Below are 20,568 nucleotides of genomic sequence, written 5' to 3'. Positions count from 1 at the left end.
CATGAACAAGCAATGACAGGTCCTGCAACATACTGCCTTCCACCTACGTGAGTGAGTGAGTTTAGTTTTATGCCACACTCAGCAATAGTCCATCTATATGGTGGCGGTCTGGATCAGGCAATCCAGTGATCATCTGCATGAACAATGATGAGGGGTGACATGTGGCAATGCAGTCTGTGGCCCTGTCCACAGGTTGCCTTCCACCTACGTACCTCCATGGTCCCCTTCTTCCTTTTGAGCAGTTCCTGATGCAGGTCTGTTTCTAGGAGGTGGAGACTTTACGGACAAACCCTTATAAACAAAAAAAGATTCAATTACATTCAGTTCTGTTGTGATAAAGTTTGTTTCAACTTCAACTTGTAATATTTGGTATAATTTTAACTATCATTTAACGAACTTTAATATTTTGATATCTATTCATGTCAGCTTACTAGTACTAACTTTTCGTGATTTCATTCTTTATTCATGGATCAAACACTGCATGAATTCTGCCCAAAGACATCATAATTGTGACTAAATGACTTTCTTGGCAGGCATATGCTATCTAGGGAGAGCGATCAGGTTAACTCAGTTGTCATGCAGATATACACCTGATCAAGGATCAGACAAGACCTATAAACACTGTCTTCACCATGACAACGGAGTGACATAACTGTCAACAAATGTTTGTAATACATGATACATTCTGGGTGTATAATGACTGCCTAGGAAAAATCCAGTTAGGAAAAACCCATGCTTGATATTGTGTCCAACAATTGTTTCTACTGGGGTACAATCTTATGCCTAATCTTTTCAGTCGCCTTTTACAGCAGACACAGGTTGTTGAGGATCTACTCTATGTTGGAATCCCCAACAGGAAAGAACAACCGATTACATCATTAAAACACTTATGCAGACAAATAACACCTTACAGAAATGCTGTAAAGGATTGGGATTATGACACTCAACCTTCACCTAAAGGGTGATAATACAAGGCATCTAATGCACATGATGAAGATGGAAAGCACAGTCAAGCCAAGCCCACGACAATCAAAGATATCATATTCAATCTGACGAGCTCAATGGGGAAAAAACTCATTGGAACTTAAAAGTTCATATATAAAAATAGAATCAACAGAAAATAAAATAAAAAAGAAGCAATGCATTACAGCCAGCTGCTTGGGGACGTCTAACTTTCACGCAGGTTAACTGATATGTCAGAAGTAGGAACAAGCAGACATACAAACCTTCTTCTTATTAGGTTTCTGCATAGTGAAAAATAAAACATCAGATGAATCGTGTCAAGATCTAAATTAGCAACAGAGAGTCATACATAATACTTTAGCAGACTCACAACACTTCTGAAAAATACAGTTCCTGGGATTCACCTGCTGAGAACTTTGAAGGGAGTACACAAGGGATATTTTCCTTGTTCAACATCAATCAAATCTGATTCACTCTCAAGCCCTGTATGCATGATAACTGGAATTTTGAAAACTTCAGATCAAAATAGCTCCTGTGTTGTTAGCCAAGACACTAAATACTAGATGAGGAGAGTAAGTGTTCCTTTGACATCACTAATATAAAGCATTCTTTGTCTTTAAACCATCAACATGACAGTTGTGAGTGTCTGTATGACAAACCATTGCCTCACATTATGATACATGAAGTGCCGTATTCTTTGCCTTATTTGTCAGCTAATGTAGCTGCAAAGTCCGACCTCTAAACAACCGTTCCATGTCTCCGAGATAACTAAATGTGTCTAACTGTTCACAAGTAATGAGAAAGAGACGTTAATTCAGAAAATGAAGAAATCATCAGCTTGCCATCTAATTGGTTAGAGCTAGTTTCTCTGTATCATGCTACAGTTAATCCAAATGTAAGCTCCATGACCTAAGAAAATTTGAAGAAAAAATCTGACTAACTGAAAAGCTTAGTTTTGCTTGGGACTTGAGCTGATTCATGATCTATACCATAACAAAGCTCTCTTCAGATGACCAGGTTCCAAAGACTTCAAGAAGATTTATATCACAGAAATCCGTAGTTATGATCAAAATAAGGACACTTATGCCCATATCAACAGCAATCAGAAACAATCTGCCAATACAGTAATAGCTGGACTTCTACTACTACTACAAACCAACTCTATATGCAAGTGAATAATGCAGAAACCCCTTATCCATAGGTGGCCAAGAGTCATGAAAGTGAATTCCCCACATAGTTAATGACAGGCACGAGTACAATTCTGGTTCTTACACACCCCTTTAGCTCACAAAGTATCATGAGTGTCATCATCACTGCTAACTGATTATCACTGATACCGTGTGCCATGCGTGACAAAACTGTTTCACATTCATCATTATCACGGTGATGAATTAACACCAAGATGATCAAACAACATCTAATAAACACTCTAAATCCACAATGTTTCATCTCAGCCATAAGTAAATTCAGTAGAAGCAAACAAAACATATCAGTGAATTACAATAACTGTGACTGCATTTCATTCTTGGGGTTTCAAAGGAAAAGAAGTGTGTTTATTGATGAAATGTATCAATTTGACTCCAATCTGAAGTTCTGAAATTTGAAGAGCATTGTCAATCAAATCACTTCCAGGTGAGGAGACTAGCTTACAGAGATGTAGACTAATCTCACCTGTAATTGCAGTGAGTCTTTCAATCGTTGTTGCAGTTGAGCCATTTCCGCCGCAGACAAGTTGTTGTCTCTTGAAGTTGAGGCACTATCTAGGTCTGGAAAAGTACCAATCACTCCTGCTTGATAACGGTACAAGAATCTGTACGGTACGCCACACTCACGCAATAAAGAAATTGTTATCCATAACAATTTGTCCTACCAATCTTCATTACCTCCAAACAGTGCTCCAGGTAAGATTTAGCTCAAGTGGGTACTATACGCACTGTATTTCTTTGAGTGGGTATCATGAAGGTTGAGTGGGTATTTCATTTTCCCTTACCCACTCCTTTGAAATAAGTGGTTATGCACCAAAGCATATATCATTGAGTAAGGTTACTAAGCAGGTATGAACTGCCTTCTTTCATACCTATTAAGAACCAACTTAAATATAGTGGAAATGGTTTCATAAAAAAGTCACTCGTCCTGTACTGACAGTACACCACTAGTCCTATACCAACAGGATTATAAATGACTTACGTACACATATGTTTTTACCTTTTTGAGTATCTAACATTTTAAATGTGTAATATTAGTATGCATCAATTGTTTTTCAAAGCGTGATTGGAAATTTTCTATGCATATTTTACCTGGATACACAGCTTACCTGGGCCTCCGTCCAAACATTTCTAACTTGACCTTACAGCTATATCCAGTGGAGATATATTTGAACTGAACTGGACAAGATGTGTAGGAGGATGTGAATTGAATACAACAGACACCTACTGAAAGATGATGGGTACAAAACAAGAGCAAACCCTTGAAATACTTAGTAGCTATGTAATGAGATACTACCAGTATGCATAGGTTGAGATCTAAGGCCTGGAGACTCGTCTTGTCCGACACTGCTAGCTACAGAGGAGACAGATGGACGCCGAGTGTTGTAGGAGCACTTCACAGGTACAACTGAAAATTATATTGATAGGGACACCTTTGACATATCAAAAGTTTTCTCACATGCATCATCTAGGAGATCTAATACTGATAGAAACTATGTCAATGTTCTGTTGAAGAAAAGACTTTCCCTGTCATCATCACACCCATGGAAACCAGTTCAGGACGTATCTGTAGTGACAATGTACCTGTCAACTCTAGATGCTTCTAAACACACAAAAGAAACTATTATTCCGTTAAGAAATGGAATGAAAGAAAAGATTTTGTTTGAGATGAGATGTAACTTGTTGTTCATAGCAGCAAAATATCCACAAATAGATAAATGTACCAGCAATTTTCAAAGACACACTACAGAATCTTACCTGATCCAAATGTCTTGATTTCCTGAAAGATAAACACAAAATCATTTAAATCAAATGTGAATTGCAGGCTAAGTAAACTTAGTCTCAGTGTTATTCATGACACTCCACCACTGAGTCTAACCAACCCTAGTAGTAGGTTGCGTTAGGTAACCTCTGAGCGACCTATGACTGTCCAATCAAACGCGAGAGAGATAAATATATTTAACCAATAAGACAACAGCAACTACAGTCAGGCCGTGTTAGTCTGGACCCCGACATTCCGATTCCCGCGATATCCGAACAATAGCTAGCTGTAACCAATCTTGTTTACTATGTAAACTCATTACCTGTTGATTCAGTAATCCGGTGCTTCACTCTCCGTATCCGAACGTTAATCAGCGGTAACAGATTAGCTAATTACACATAGTTTTGCTTCATTAATCCGGCGGTACATCAAAAAGGTTGGGATAATCCCTTCACACCATGAGCCCCATTCAGTGGTAATTGTTAAGTGACACTTGCGAGTTGAAGATGTCGTTAGTTTGTGAGTGAGTGAGTGAGTGAGTTTGGTTTTACGCCGCTTTTAGCAATATTCCAGCGATATCACGGCGGGGGACACCAGAAAATGGGCCTCACACATTGTACCCATGTTAGTTTGTGATTTTCATCAATTAGTAGGTCTCACTTTTGGATAGTTGGAGTAATACCTGTCATGCTTACTTCCTGTATAAAACACTGATCGTGTCAAAATGAGGTAGGGAAAGTAACCCTACTGTAGTTGTGTTCATAAAAGTTCGTTTCAGTAGTCCGTACGTTTCACTATCCGAACGTTTTTGATGAAAAACAGAAGTGTTTGAATTAACGCGGCCTGACTGTACTTATGGATCGGGGGAACTTACAAAATATTCATGTCACTGACACAGATCTCTCCACAAACAAAAATCTGCAAAAAATACAGGTATTTGACCTGCAGCATATCAGCTTTGGGTTTTCTGTTGACATGGTTACCATTAGCTAATATTTACGCAAGATGACATCTTCGAATATTGCCAAAAACACTATTTTCAGAGATTGTTTACTCACCGCTGTCATGGTTGTAACATGCACCGTGTGCATCACCCGGAAGTGAGCGTACGCTAAATAGCATTCAGAATCGTTCAGGTACGAACCTTTTCGAGATAAAAAGTTTAAAAAGCATGTGGAAATGTCCATTTTCGCAATTTGGTAAGTTGTGCTCTGATTGATCAGTCTAAAATGTTACCTGACGTGACCTCCCATAAGGTTTTGTAAGACTCAGTAGTGGAGTGTAACGAAAAGTACTGAGGTTAAATTTACTTAGACTGATGCGAACTGCCATCATCACAAGCGTGTTGGTGATACCTTGACACAAAACATGGAAAAGAACAAAAAGGTGTAACAAGCATTCTAATCAAATGAATGATTCCTGTAAAGATCTGCTTACCTGTAAAAAATGATCCGAGTCATACGTAAACCTTGTAGTCCGGCCAAGGTCCTCATCGATCTTCCGGTCACTTACAAACAACTGCAACGAAAACAGAGATATAGCAGTTACATTTTGTCAACCTGTGTATATCAAGGCTTGAGCATATGTCAACATTAGCATTAAACAAACTGTGCTGTGACTTTTTTGTATATTTGATACACCATTACTCAATTTGATACTCACCTTAATATCAGCCCTAAGTTCTGCTAGTTCAGCTGTGCTAAGTCGCTCTGCCCTCTCCACGCGCACTTTCAGGTCTGCAGCCTTGACCTGACGCATGCGGAACACCTCATCTAAACAGAACAATATATACATCAGCTCACACAAGAAGTCACACACCATCTGTTTTGTTGTAAAAATGCATGTCTGCACGAGTCTGTACACATCAGTTTGCCTAACATCTGTTATTTATTGAAAGCTTTCCAGACTCAATGTATGATCAGACTTCACTGATGGAACATAAGTTTATCTTCTCAAAATGCACCTTCAAACCCATTCTGGCACATGTATGGTTGAATTCTGATTAGTTTATTTTATCAATGACTGATGTCTGCAGTATTGATCTATGCAAAAGGTACATACTGACATGCTTCGACTGTATCAGCAGCTTACTGTCTGATTGTATTAATCACATTTCACAACAAGCATGGGTCACTGATGATTGTAACATTGATGTTCACAGGTCTAATCATGCAAACAATATGACCATTTATCAGATTCTGATTCTCAAGTCTACTCACTGGCTTGGTCTTTCAAGGCATCAACTTCTCGTATCAACTGAACCTCTCGGTCATTCAAGCTGAAGCAAGATGATGACATCAATGAACAAAGGGTATTGTGTATCATCTGAGAGGGTCAATCAAGTCAGTGGATCATAAATGTCAACTGTCAATTTAATAATGTTTTTACAAGTTACTAAAAGAAACTTCATGCTGGAATGATGTTTCTGTCTAATGTTACTCTTTTCACCATATGTGTGTGTCTATATCCATCCATCCATCCATCCATCCATCCATCCATCCATCCATCCATCCGCTATGTGATGGCTGTCACAACCAACAGTTACTCCTTCAGTGAGAAGCAGCATTCTTGTAAACCACATCAAGTGACCTACCAGTTCCTGGCTTCATCAAACACAGATTTCACTCTCTTGTAAGCCTTCTCTATCTCAGAGTCCAGACCCATACGTAACCTCTCCAGGGATATTGTCTGCCGCTGAAGATCCTTAGTAGACTTTTCCAAACCTGCAATACAATAATCAGAATTATGTAGTAGAGGCAGTATTTACATATTTAGGTGTAATACTTCTGCAGCTCGATAGAATCAGGAGGCAGATATACTGTAAATAGAGGGATAGCTCCTTTAAGTGTGACATGACTGAATTAAATGCAAACCTGTCCAACAGAATGGTCAGACACAAACAAGGCAACCCCACAAAACGTGTCACAGGTTAAGGGAATGTACTACTAAGTCAGCAACCTGACACTGGGTCTGAAGCACTACGGTTCTACCTGCAAATGGTTTCTTTACACCCTGGCTGCCGACACTAGACACACTTCGCTCACTTGAGGTTCGTTGTCGCTGATGATGCGTGTTTTGACTGCCATGGGGATGATGGTCTGCAACATTCCCATCATACATTGTCATGCTGTCATGTCACAATACAAGATCTCTGCAACTTGACGACAATCAAGGAGTGAGTATTTACACCGCTTAAGCAATCTTCCAGCAACAAGTGTTGCAATGTCCCCCGCAGCTTAAGAAGAATGAAATATTTATAACATATAAATTACTCTTTACGTTTTTGCAAACAAACAAGATGTGTGAAATGACTGGTGTCAGGATAATCACCCTATGTTGGCTGTCAACAAAATTGAGGATAAAATAAAAGGATTCATGAGGGATGTTAAAGAGTGTAAAAGATATTGTGTTAACAAGAATCTGAAAAGTGGCTAAAGTGTCATGGTGACCTTGAAAATAAGCTCAAGCTCACTAAAACTGACTGGTGTCTGCGTAGTCCCCCCACTGTAGGCTGTCACCAAGTTTGAAGATATTGGGTGCAATAGTTCATGAGATACTGCGTTATCAAGAATCTGAATCATGGTGACCTTGAATATAATGTCAAGGTCACCAAAAATGACTGGTATCTGTGTATTCCCCTAAAGTAGGCTGTCACCAAATTTGAAGATATTGGGTCCAATAGTTCATGAGATATCACGCTAACAAGAATTGGGACGTACATACAGACAGCTGAATACATGGTCCCGAGGCAGGGGTGTTGTGGAAGACACAGCGAGTGGGGGAAACACCTGAAATGGGCTTCTTGCATTGAACCTATATGGGAAATCGAACAGAGGTCTTAAGCATGAGAAGCTAATGCTTTAACCACTAGGCTACCCCAATGCCTTAGGAATGAAGGAAATGGTAAAGGATGATAAGTTAATTACTGATAGGAACTCTCAATCCCTTTGGTGGATCTTATCAACATGTTACCACAGATACAGTGTAAAACACACACGACATCTGAGAACATACCTGAGTGTTTGTCCGAATGTTTGTTATGGTGTTTGTTGTCATGTGTCGATTTCTTGGCCTCATCAGTAGATGTAGGTGTCGCTGCAGACACAGTGGAGGGAACTGGTGTGGTGGAGGGAGAATGTGGGGCGGCTGCTGCCCCACTGCTGGCTTGCTGTGTAAGTCGGGAAGTGTCTCCGTCCAGCAGCCTGGCCCGGGCCTGCAGCAGCTCCTCATCTGGAATTAGCAGGTCACACAATAAGCTTCTTGCATCAGTCTTCCCATTGGTACTTGTCTACTTAATGCCACAAACCACTAACACTCAAAATGGTAACCTTGCCTACAAGCTGCATCTCAGTGTTCTTTGTCCAATATGACTAGGGACTGACTGTGCACTATTTTCAGTGATAAAAAACTGAAGTGTAAACTATATCATGTGCATGGCAGATTCTTGCCAAAGTTTTCAGCCTACCTTTAGCATACAGTACCACAAACATTAAAAACATGTCATAATATTCTTCTGCATAATTCTAGGTGACTTTATTTCAAAACATGTGCCCGATGATGGTTGGCACAGCAACAAGGTGGTCAAGCTCAGCGTGTGCATATAAACTCTGCTCACTGATAGCTCACTAGCTATGTCACTGCATGAGCCCTATGATGTTTCAAGTTACCAATAGTTGTTTACTGGCAGGGGCACAATTTTTCGCAAAGCATCAGTTTAGAATATTTTTCTTTCTTGACTAATATGCTTATCTTTCTTTGTATTATGAGGTGCTGAGGTGTTACATTTTGTGTAATTTTGTATTTTGCATTTTGCCACATTCTGTTATTCACAGTTTTGGTCAATTGTGTAAATATATTTTACATTTTGGTTTCAACGTAACTGTTTAGACCAAATTAATTATAAATGTGAACTAATATACATATACATTTTGTTGTCATTACACTGACATGGAGTTTGTTAGTATTTATTTTTCGAAGCAGTAAGAAAGCATTACACTGAGCCACATCAGCCATTTTCATGCTGCCTCAGTCAATGTATGCTATTTGTTAGAATTATTTCAAGGGGTTACGGTTTAGGGTTTAGGATTGATTGTTCAGTATTGATTGGAAGTCTAACTCACCCTCATGCTGTCACTAGACATGCTAATGTCCCTTTCATTCCTTAGCGTGATCCACATTATCCTTACTGTGTTCCCTACAACACTTTTCTCTCACGAAAACACCCCAAGATTTTTATACAAGCACGTCATTCATGCACGTACCATTAAATCAACGTCAGACACCTGACCTCAACAATCATTTTCAGTTGGAAAACCACCATCGACTCATACCACATCATATAGTGTCTTGTAGATTATGGAATAGGATGAGTGTGCCAAATGCCATCAGGGCCACTGGGCAACTGCTCCCAGAGTAAAATCATGAGACACAATGGCTATCCGTACTTTTCGAAATTGTCCATAACCTATTCGACTCTTTCTGATAATTTCCGTGATGTCAGAGGAATGACTCACTAAATTTACATGTTGTGCAACAGTGTGGACATAGCTCAGTTGGTTAGCTGCTGGGCTAACAATGCGAAGATTGTGGGTTCATGTCCGACAGGATTGACACTAATCAACATTTTGGTTGACCGAAAAATTCTATTACCTCTTTGCTGGTCCACTTTTTCATAATAGCCATTCTGATAAACTATTTTAACTGAACATGCCAGTGTCAACAAGACAAAATTGTGTCTAGGGACATGCATGCCCCCGCTGCTATAGGAAGTGTTCCCCAAAAATGAGTCTGTTCTATTGATTAATTTAATACATCTATGCAACTATGAGATGCACACCTCTCGAGTCCCAATGAAACGCATGAATAAGCTTAATCAATTCTGTTGGGCAGGCTTTCGTGAAGAAGTGGATTAAGTACAGCCCCTGTTGTGTGGGACAAACAGGATGAATAGAACCAAATTCAACTAAGTTTAAACATCTGTAGAAGTAACAAAATTGAGAAACTGGATGAACAAGGTATGAGAGTCTCAATGTAAGACATGTAGAAGCTAAATCAATTCTGTTCAGCTGTTTTTGTGGAGAAGTGGATAGACTTCATCCCCTATAACACAACATTCAGAGAGAAATTCAACAAAATTTATGTAAGTTCAAACGGCATTAAAACTGAAAAAATAAATAAAATACAAAATCAAAATATGAGATGCACACCTTTAGAGTCCCTGTAAAGCACATGTGTAATCTAAGCAAATTCAATAAGGCAGTTTATGAGGAGTGAATAACATACACCCTTACATCATCTCCCATTACACAATCATCACAGAGAAACTTTGAAAAATGTATTGAAGATCAAATGTCACTTAACTTACACAAAAAAATAAAATACAAAGACAAAATGTGAGATGCAGACCATTAGAGTCCTAAGAAAGCCCATGTATAACTTGTTGAATTCCATAGAGTCTACCTCATGAAAGTACTGTCTACAGAAGAAGCCGAAGTGAGTAATGATAAAAGCCTTGTGACTGGCATGCTCAACTTCCCGGCATAGATATCTGATTGGTTAGAAAGCCAGCAAAATGGAGGTAAATACATTATCGGTCCGAGTTGGATATGCATCAAGTATACTATTGGGGATTTGCCATGGAGATTATCAAGGATGAGATCAGAGGGCCTGTAAATGGACTTGCTCACTGGCATCAGTAAATATACAAATGGAAGCCACATGTCTCTACTCTAGCAGTGAGTGAGTTTAGTTTTACTCAGCAATTTTCCAGCTATATTGGAGTGGTCTTTACATAATCAAGTCTGGACCAGACAAAACAGTGATCAACAACTTGAACATCCATTTATGCAACTGGGACAGGATGATGTGTCAACCAAGTCAGCAAGTCAGACCACCCGATCCCATCAGCAGAGATGCCAACCCTATCTTGGGTCTTAAATGTAACACTGTATGTCAAAAGGTGTAATGTAGACCCAAGAGGTGTAATACTTGTCTTCCAGTTGCTTTGATGTTTTCACAAAAGGAATACTCTAGACAGAAATACATGCCACAAATCATTATGAAACTCCATTCATCAATAATTATTGGTTAGGCAACACGAGACAATTTAATTCCTTACATATTAACTGGAATGAGCATGATTCTAAGAATAAGCGATTTCTATTTCTATTGTTCTACTGGTGTAAGGTCATTTCTTAACCCGTACACAAGTGAATAATGAAACATTTCCTTGTGAAATTTTATCTAAAACCAGTAGAAAATCGTAATCTTCACATTTTAAGTGTAAAGGCATAATTACTTGGTCAAAATTGTAATAATTACACCAAAAGCATGGTTGGCATCTCTGCTTACTCGTCTCATGTGACAAGCATGGGTTACTGAAGATCAATTCTAATCCAGATCTTCATGAGTCTCTACAGTAGGAACTAACATTCGCTGATCCAGTCATTTCTATATGTGAATCTTTCCTTCTCACATTGCAACAACCATGTTTCCCACTCCCTTCAGAATACACTCATCTGGAAATCCCATTTCTGGTTTAAGATATTTGAATCAATATCACAAATCTGGTGTGAAATCTGTGCCTCATGTGTTCCAGTATGAATCACAAGACATATCAAAATGAATGCAAGACAGATTAGAATTCTGACTGGACTCCAACATAGTAAGGTAAGGATTGGGACCTATCTCACCTTCATGTACATCCCCATTTGTGAGTGGCTCTTTGGTATGGTTGGATACAGCAGTCTTCTTGTCCTCAGTGGAAGAAGGAGTCTGGTTACCGCCAGATGCTTTTGCCTTCTTATTTTTTTTCTTCTTATTTGGGACCTAGAAAAATGAAACATAAGCATTATGTGTACGCCGAGTCTGAAATACTACCAAAGCTCTCTTGCAATGATTAGCTCAGTATCTAGCGTGATCAGGCACACCAACACTTGATGAGCAGGAGAAGCAGTGCTCTAATCACCCACCTGCTGCAGCAAACTGTTAGACTGATAAAATGTAACTATATCCGAAACACTGCTAAATGTCCGATAGACAGCTAACAAGCTGACAAAGTAACTTGTCTATTTATTCATATACTTTACTCTGCATGACAGTCAAATAAAGGTGAGTTGCAATATGATCACTTCGTGAACAGGTCCCTAATTAAATGTACACTGTACCTTAATATCACCAAACTTCAACATCTCAATCAAGTCTCCAGATCATTCCATAAAACATTTATGACGGTTCCACAACTAAACAAGGTTTTACTGTGGAGTGGAATCTGCCACATCAGGAGTCTCACTCATACAGAGTGAGTGAGTGAGTTTACTTTTATGCCGTTGTCAGCAATATTCCAGTAATACCACTGTGGAAACACAAGAAATGGGCTTCACAAATTGTGCCCATGTGGGTTATTGTACCTAAGCCTTCAGTGTGATGAGTGAACACTTTACCCACTAGGCTACCAAACCACAGCCCCTTTGCTCATGGGCTCAGATCCCTGTCAATACTGCACTACATGCACATTCCCCAAGTCACTGTCCACTATCATCAAGTATTCTAATCCATACCACTGTGTAAACCAGTCTATCGTCAGGCTGTTTATGCAGAGTTTACGCTGACATTTTCAACAGCCGTTCAGCATGACAGACTGTCTATAACTTTATCAGACATTTCCATTTTTTTTCCAGGTCAACTAATAATGTAATAAATAAATAAAGATAACACTCTCCTAATATTTTCATCTTTTATTTCCAAATATTTCTGTGGCACATTTCACGTGCTCCTGTTTTCTGTGGGTGTTGAGGAGCATCAGATTGTTCAATCTGTGTTCCGACAGCCGATTCTGGCTGGCTGTGTGAATCCTCTTTTGAAGACTGAAACCACGCTCGGCTCATACGCTTGATACTGAAATCACCAGTACAGCTGAAGCAAGGATTTTGAAATCAGGGTAAACATCCCCATATTCACGAACAATTATTTTGCATGTTTGCTTTAAAGTCATAGGGCCAAAGCAGGCCATGGTACTCTGAAAGTGAGGGAAATCCCTCTGCATTCTCTCGCAGACAATTATTGTTTGAATAACTGTGACGTCACCTGCCGCCCGGCCAATCTCTGGGCAGAAGTGGTCTAACAGGATGGTCATGGAATCCCCTCCATGTTCAGATAGTTCCTCTTTACTGGGGTATTTTGAGGGATTGAATAGGTTGTCAAACTATCCTCTGGAAATCTATTTCTCAGTGACGTGCATAATTCGCTTCGAGATTTCTTGCATACTGTAAAGCCACACCCTAAATAACCTACCAGTGCCAGTATCAGCTGCGTTGTGAAGAAAAAAAAACGTTCACTTGGGCCAGGGTTTCCATTTAACCCTTGAAGTGCATCAATCGTGGAATTCACTATAGGTATGACCATGCCGAGCTTTAGAGAGTCTTTCTGAAAGACTGTAACTAATTTGTCCATGTAAAACAGGATATCTGACAATGCGTACGTCATTGCAACAAATCCATAGGTTTTGATTTTTTTATAATGCTTTTCACGATAGGGTTGTTTCGTTCACTGGTCTCCTCCTCTTTCTCCATCACAATTTCTTTTTTGTTGATTCAACTGCATGCCCTAAGGACAACCACTGAACACTACACAGTTGATTGACACTGGAGAACTCACTCTCTTCCAAAACTTCAGACAGTTCGTGCAGTCTATTATACCGAACATAAAGTTCATATATCTCATTCAAGGTTTTTCTGTAGTCTGCGACAACTTTAGTTGTTTTGGCCGCATCTGCTGATGCAAGTGCCACCCTGTGTGCTATGCAATGCACATGAATCAGATAAGGGCAATCAAATGTTTGTAGCCTAACACCAACCCCTGTCCGGTGGCCTGTCATCACACTAGGCTCCATCAGAACCAAACCAAACAACGCGATTTAACTCAATATTCCATTGTGGAAGCACTTCTTTAATTTTCTCTGTTCCACATTCTGATGTACCATTGTGTACACTGAAATTTCCAAGAAACAATGTTTCTGTGTTCCCTTGATTTTCCATCCTCATGAATATAACGAGTGTTTTTTCCACAGTTACATTCACGGTTTCATCCACAATTAAGCCAACAAACTTGCTTTTTAAAATTTTTGACTAAATATCTTTGATTGTACTTGCAACTAGGGCATGTTCCATTTCTTCAATGGAATGTGAATGACTGTACTTGACACTTTTATGTAAACTTGAACAACCATATTCTTCTGCTGAAGTTCAATCAATTTTGAGAATTTAACAGTAGGGATATTTTCGTGCACCATAAAAAGTACAGTGTTCATTTGTGCAAGTAACCTTTCATTGTTTTTCTCCTTGGCAGTTTCAATGTGAGCAACCACGGCAGTTTTTTGATACAGAAGGTTAACAGCTTCAGTGTGTGACGCACCATCTCAATGATCGTCTAGTGCTCATTTTCTCAAATTGATACTGCCTTCCGTAAATTTATTTTTCACTTTTGCTTCCACGCATATTTTACAAAACATTTTTCCATCCTCAAAACTGAGCCACAGAAACACATTAAACCAGTCATCCTTTACGTGCCGAGGAACTGTACTAGATGAGGGTTTTTAACTTTGACATTGTGTTTTGTCACACATCAATTGTCAATTGAGATTTGTCACACGTGTAGGACGGTTGCGATGTCTTGGGAACTGTATCAGATGTAGGTCTAGATCTACTACTAGTCTCAGATTCAGTGTTCCTAACGTTTTTGCTGTTAGAAACATCAGGACTTGTACCTGTGTCATTGTCACACTTCCGTTTTATAATGTCAGCAAGGGTACTACCTTTCACCCCAAAATGCTTCTTCATTTCTATTCAAAGTGGGTATGTTTGAAATCAGAAGGAATTGGTATATATCAAGCATTTCTGTACGTTGTTAAAATAACCACAGGAACCGAGATATGTAAAATCAACCTCAGATTTCCGAATGCTTTAATGTCTCGCGAGCATAGAACGTTACGTTACATTCTATTTTAAGCAAACTGGGGTTTTCCAACCCTTTTTCAGAAGCATTACGCTCGGCACATCATTTCGATCAAGCATTATATTAATAATTTAATGATCTGGTAAGTTTTTTAAGTTGATAACTTGATATTTTATCGGACATGATGTCCGGCAGTGTTTTCAAATATCAGACAATGATAATTTTTATCGGACTACGTCCAGTATTTATCGGATAACGGAAGGACTGACTTTGAATCATTAAAATGTATTTGGGGCACATTTGCCTTAAAGTGATGACTTTCCAGTTGTTTAATGAGAAAAGCGTTAATGATTAGTAGGGTTGTGTAATGCCCCAAATTTCATACAGTGATATATTGCAACACACTTTCCTCTACTGCAATATGTATTGCACTATATTGTGAAAGAAAAATCATTGTTATGTGTCTATTTTGTAATATTCTTTTACGTACAAAATGAATCACAGCATATGCACATAGCCATTGTATTTTCTTCTGTTTTAATTTAAAACTTCTTAGCAGGAACTTAAACCAGTAGCAAGCAGACACCGAATTCTGCCTGTTCCCCATTTTCCATTTCCAAACAAATCCAGGGAGGTAACAACATAAGCATGTTAATTACGTTACACTAAAACTGTACAGGTGTGTTCATGCTGATCCATTACGATGATAATGCAGATACGGTAAAAGGATGAACAAAATCAGTTTAATGGGAGCTGAAGATGAACAAAAAAATCTTTGTCAGTATACCAGTACATCATAAAAGGATCATTATATGTAAATGCAATCATTAATCTTTTGTATTGCCATATATTGGCAAACCAATAATACTGAGCAGCCATAATACTGGAACTTTCAACAAATTCTAACTCTGCCAACAGCTATTACAGATTCTACAAGACGGATCCGGTTTGCTAAACAGCACAGCTTGTACATACATACCTTGTTACCAGTAAAATGCCATTCAGTTAAGGCCTCTTTAGCACCATCTAAAAAAATAATAAATAATTCAGATCTAATTTTCAATACAACACTCCTCTGAGATACAAAAATGTATGTTGATGTCAAGCATAAGCCTCTGCATGGCAAAGTGTTACATACATGCTGAGGCACCTCATGAACATGAGATGACGTTTATTAACTTGCATTCATGAATATTCTAGGTAAATCTAGCCCAGGTTGGAGAATGAGTAATCATTCCATCAAGGTAGGATAACATGGAAACAGACAAGACACATTGTCTTCCCATCCAATCCAAATATGTCACAAGCAAAAGAGTGGGAGTCCATATAAACCTGGGTACCAGACAGTAGTTGACCAGCATACTGTCTTGGAAGTACTGTGGAAGGACGACTGGTAAATCCAAAGATATTAATATTGTTGAAAGTAACACCAGGATAGAATCAACCCATAATGGAGAGTCCAGCACTGAGAGCATGATGCAGCCCTGTCCAGGATCAATCATAATAAAGGCAATAATTGTCTGTACTTTATTATCAGGTCAGTGTAATAAGGACACTATGGAATCTGTCACTCACCTTCCAGGTATGCCTGTATTGCCCTTTCTACATTGTAATCATAGTACTGAAGAACTAAAACTATCTCATTGGTGCTCTTGCCCGGGACCACTTCTCGTACTGACGTAACCTGAAAGTAGCAATGTACTGTAGTCTGCATTCACTTGTTATACAATATAGTGACATGACACAAATTATTCTCTCTTGGATAAATCAAACAACTGCTTTTCCTGTATTTATCATGTGTACGTGCAAATTGTTATATTTGTTGAGATTAAAATCAGAATGACTATTCCACACTTAATTTGAAATTTCCATCTTTAGTTTTCAATAAACAATCTGATGAAGTGATAGAATGCTCTCTACTCTCATTTGTGAGAGCTCCCAGTTGTGAGACAGTGGAGTAGGTAAGTAACAAAGAAAACAAAGTGGATTACCTTTAGCTAAATAGGGTTTAACTATGTAACTGAACTTTGTCAACAGAACACAGATTTTATTCTAAAAAATCACATATAGTGACATAGAAAACATGCAACATATTAATATATTAAGATCTGTACAGAAATATTGGGAAAGAAACTGATGTCTAATGGCATTTAGTGCCATTATGGTAGGCCTTCAGCAAGTACCAATGTCAGCCTGGCTGTTCCACATCTTTGATAATCCATTTCATTATTTCTGTACCTAATAATGTTCTTTATTGAAAACAATAAATGCTCTTTAACATACAATGTCTTCTTTGTTAATTATCTCATTGATGTACAATGTCTCCTTTGAGTATTCTTCAGCAACTTAGCTGGTCCCACTTTCCCTGTAGGGATGTGTAAGCACCAACTATGTGCACTCAACCATTAATTAATGCGTCTCACAACTGGGAGGACACCCACGAATATGATAGACTAAGATGAAACATCAGTCACATCAGCATTACATCAGCCATAGTGACTAGGAGCATTTACATTCAACAATGAAAGTTCACTCCACTGACATCTCCTCCAATGGAAAGGGTGGTCGGGTAGCCTCGTGATTAAAGCATTTGTTCAGTATACCAAAGACCCATGTTCGATTCCCCACATGGGCACAATGTGTACAGCCTATTTCTGGTGTCCCAAAACATATTGCGGGAATGTTGCTAAAAAGCAGCGTAAAACTTAATCCACGCACTCCCATTTACTTCTAGGTGTCAATATTATCTTCCTGGAGAGAGGTATGTGTACATCAAGGGGAAAGATTCTGTGTGTCTGGTTGGTCACTTCAGTAACTTGGCATCTCTCTGTTTTCTGGCAACTAACATACATCTACCTTCCTTCAGATTATTCCCATGTTCAAATCAGGCCAAAGGTAGAAACACTTGTGCTCCAGGTAAACTAGACCCAATATTTGTATGGTGAAAATAGATAGAAAAATGTCTTAATTTTAGGTCAATGTAAACTATGTGTTTTGTGATGGGTGTTTCTGACGTTATGAAACATCAGGGTTGGAAGGAATAAATAGGCAAGTGACGTTACCTGAATCACAGCTTTTGGATCTGTATCTGGTATGTTTCCAAAATACCCCACACAGTATATCAATTGCATAACATTTTAAGTGCCATTTTTGAAGTTGGGAAGTACAATATAGACAAACATTATTGACTACAACTTATATCATGAGTGTGACATTTCAATACACATGTTGGTAGCATGGTCATATGGAATGATCAACATTCTAAATCATTAATCTGTAGTAAACCTGTGCATGATCATGTTCATTCAGTTTTAAGCTTTTCAGAAAAGAGTAAAGGCCTATCCAAGTACTTCAGGGGACAGTTTGCCACCCTACCTTTTCTTTCACATTGACCTTGTCCTCAGAGTTGACCTCGGCCATCACAGCTTTGGTGCGTGTGTCAAAGTGAATGGATGTTGCGTTATCTGTAACAAAACAACAACACAATTAGCACAGTGAGGATGATTTACAAATGACAGCGGGGACAGATCTGAGAAAGATGACACAGTGTTGTACATTTGGGGAGGTCGTGATGTCTGCTGCTCCTTTAGAGTCAGAACAGAGCATGTCTGTGGAACCAATAAATTTCAGTTCATTATGTGAGAGTTATGACGAGGACAGCATGACTTCCTTGCTAAACATTCTGATGTGTAGATACATAACATATGCCATATACTGTTACCAGTAGGTACATTGATACAAGGGATATAGATCAAACTGATAGCTTGGTCCTGTAATCAACACTATCTCCAACTGCTACATCTTCAACAGGTGGAATGTCAACAGCATCAATGGTAATCCACAAACACCCCATAATGTTCCAGCTTTAACATGTATTGAACCATCCACACATTTCAGGTTCCTGTCTTAACGTCTACAGCATTACAAAGTAACGATACAAAGGAACATTTGGTTCAAACTAACAAAGTCATGATAACTCATGCACAAAAATACTTGAAAAAACATTTGTATCATGTTTATACCAAAATGCATGAACTCTTTCATACACATTATTTTTTGTAACAATGATATATCAGATAAACCTTAATCCACCAAGCTAATAATGTCAAAGCAATGATCCTAACCTTTCAGAGGAAAAACTCAATGCACAGTGTAAAATGAACACAGTACCAGATTCCTTCACTTTGATTATGAGTCATCCACCCTCTGTTGCCTGTTAAATGATGAATGACTTTGCTGAATATTTCTATCTAAAACATGGCTTGAAAATGCAAAAAACGTGTTACCATGGCTACAGTATAGATATGTAGGAACGTCATCATTGTCCTTTTCAAAGTCCCAATATTATAAGTTGAACATTTAGCATAAATGATTATTTATATGCCCATGAGCACTCAAATTACACAAAGAGTGCTGCAAGAAAGAGCGCCTGTACGTTAGGTCAGTTGTTTGAACACCTGGGAAATGTTCCAGAATGTTACCTTGCATTCAGGTGCTCTAACTCCTATATTTTGCCTGAATCTTTCTGCCATCATTGTAGTATTACAATTGCTTTGTGGTATGAGGCCCTGGCACCAATCATACCACAGATTTCAGATTTGACTATTTACAGACTGCCACCTTATACCTGGAATATTGCTGAGTGTGGCATTAAAGAACACACGTTAACTTAGAGCAATGAACTGATGTCTAGTGTATCATGTTTAAGAAACCACACTGACAGATATGCAAGCCATATAACCATCACCTTGAATGTGACATTCTACTCCATCTCATCATGTAAACTATACAAACTAAGAGCCCATCACACTTATGGAATTGCCAAAAACCTCTCCACTTAAACAGGAGTTTGTAAACCTGGAAATAACCAATTTGAATTCTGACTGACAAATTTCTGCCAACCAGACATCCAGTCTAAGAACTGAGTGAGTTTGGTTTTATGCCGCTTTTCAGGCACATAACAGGACACCAGAAATGGGTTTCACATATTGTACCTGTGTGGGAATCAAACATGGCTTTCAGTGAATGCTTTAATAACTGAATACAGTCACTGAAAACAAAGCCATGTCACTTTCACATGCCTGACAGACACAGGACACATTGACACACTGGCAAATGTGGAAACACACAACGTCACATTGCCTCAGGACAACCATGAGGCAGCTTGGTACAACGGTACACACCACAGCCAGACACTGACAGCAAAATGTCCATAAAAGTTCTAATGCAACCAAGCGGTTAACTGATTTATAATAAGATCACACTGTCCATGACTCATGAAATTAGCAAATGTAACAATGACAAATACAAGTACACACCAGTGTCCAATGGCTTATCTATAATCTACAAAAACTTGGTGGGAAACCAATGTGACTAGAACTTGCACAGAATTATAACCATGCACATGTATGTGTACTGACAGATACACACAGCCATGACGAACAAAATGGATACTGGGTCTAATATACCTGCATGCTTCACTCTCAATCATTCCCATCTACAACAAGCCCAACGGTACACTTACCATGCTTACACTTACAGGCAGAGAGCTATGTATGTTCTGCACAGCACTATCAACGCTCTACCTCGGTGACAGTAGGTAACTGCCTGTAGATCCAACAGTTAGTACATGAAATATGTATAAGAACTTGTCACACTATAACTACCAGTTACCAAGGTTACCATTCA

The 20,568-nt window shown here is 38.8% G+C and overlaps 1 protein-coding gene across 2 annotated transcripts in view; it reads right to left on the bottom strand.

The window, feature by feature from the left end:
- Positions 1-20,568, bottom strand: part of LOC137298029 (spermatogenesis-associated serine-rich protein 2-like) — a 47,864-nt gene that overhangs the window by 6,072 nt on the left and 21,224 nt on the right. For both annotated transcript variants that reach the window (XR_010957710.1, XM_067830064.1), the window contains exons 2-16: positions 18,256-18,344; positions 16,456-16,564; positions 15,860-15,906; positions 11,622-11,757; positions 7,945-8,160; positions 6,921-7,028; positions 6,524-6,653; positions 6,150-6,208; positions 5,593-5,702; positions 5,368-5,448; positions 3,927-3,948; positions 3,466-3,576; positions 2,635-2,729; positions 1,227-1,244; positions 213-291 (exon numbers count right to left, since the gene is read on the bottom strand). Coding sequence is in view for 1 of the 2 variants with exons in the window: in XM_067830064.1 (XP_067686165.1) it covers positions 213-291; positions 1,227-1,244; positions 2,635-2,729; positions 3,466-3,576; positions 3,927-3,948; positions 5,368-5,448; positions 5,593-5,702; positions 6,150-6,208; positions 6,524-6,653; positions 6,921-7,028; positions 7,945-8,160; positions 11,622-11,757; positions 15,860-15,906; positions 16,456-16,564; positions 18,256-18,344 (1,410 nt within the window). In the remaining variant the exon portion in view is untranslated. The remainder of the gene's footprint in view (positions 1-212; positions 292-1,226; positions 1,245-2,634; positions 2,730-3,465; positions 3,577-3,926; positions 3,949-5,367; positions 5,449-5,592; positions 5,703-6,149; positions 6,209-6,523; positions 6,654-6,920; positions 7,029-7,944; positions 8,161-11,621; positions 11,758-15,859; positions 15,907-16,455; positions 16,565-18,255; positions 18,345-20,568) is intronic.

Source organism: Haliotis asinina, chromosome 10 (genome assembly GCF_037392515.1).
Source record: "Haliotis asinina isolate JCU_RB_2024 chromosome 10, JCU_Hal_asi_v2, whole genome shotgun sequence".
Taxonomy (NCBI): domain Eukaryota; kingdom Metazoa; phylum Mollusca; class Gastropoda; order Lepetellida; family Haliotidae; genus Haliotis; species Haliotis asinina.
Note: the sequence above shows the minus strand (reverse complement) of the source record. Positions and strands in the feature narration are given on the sequence as shown.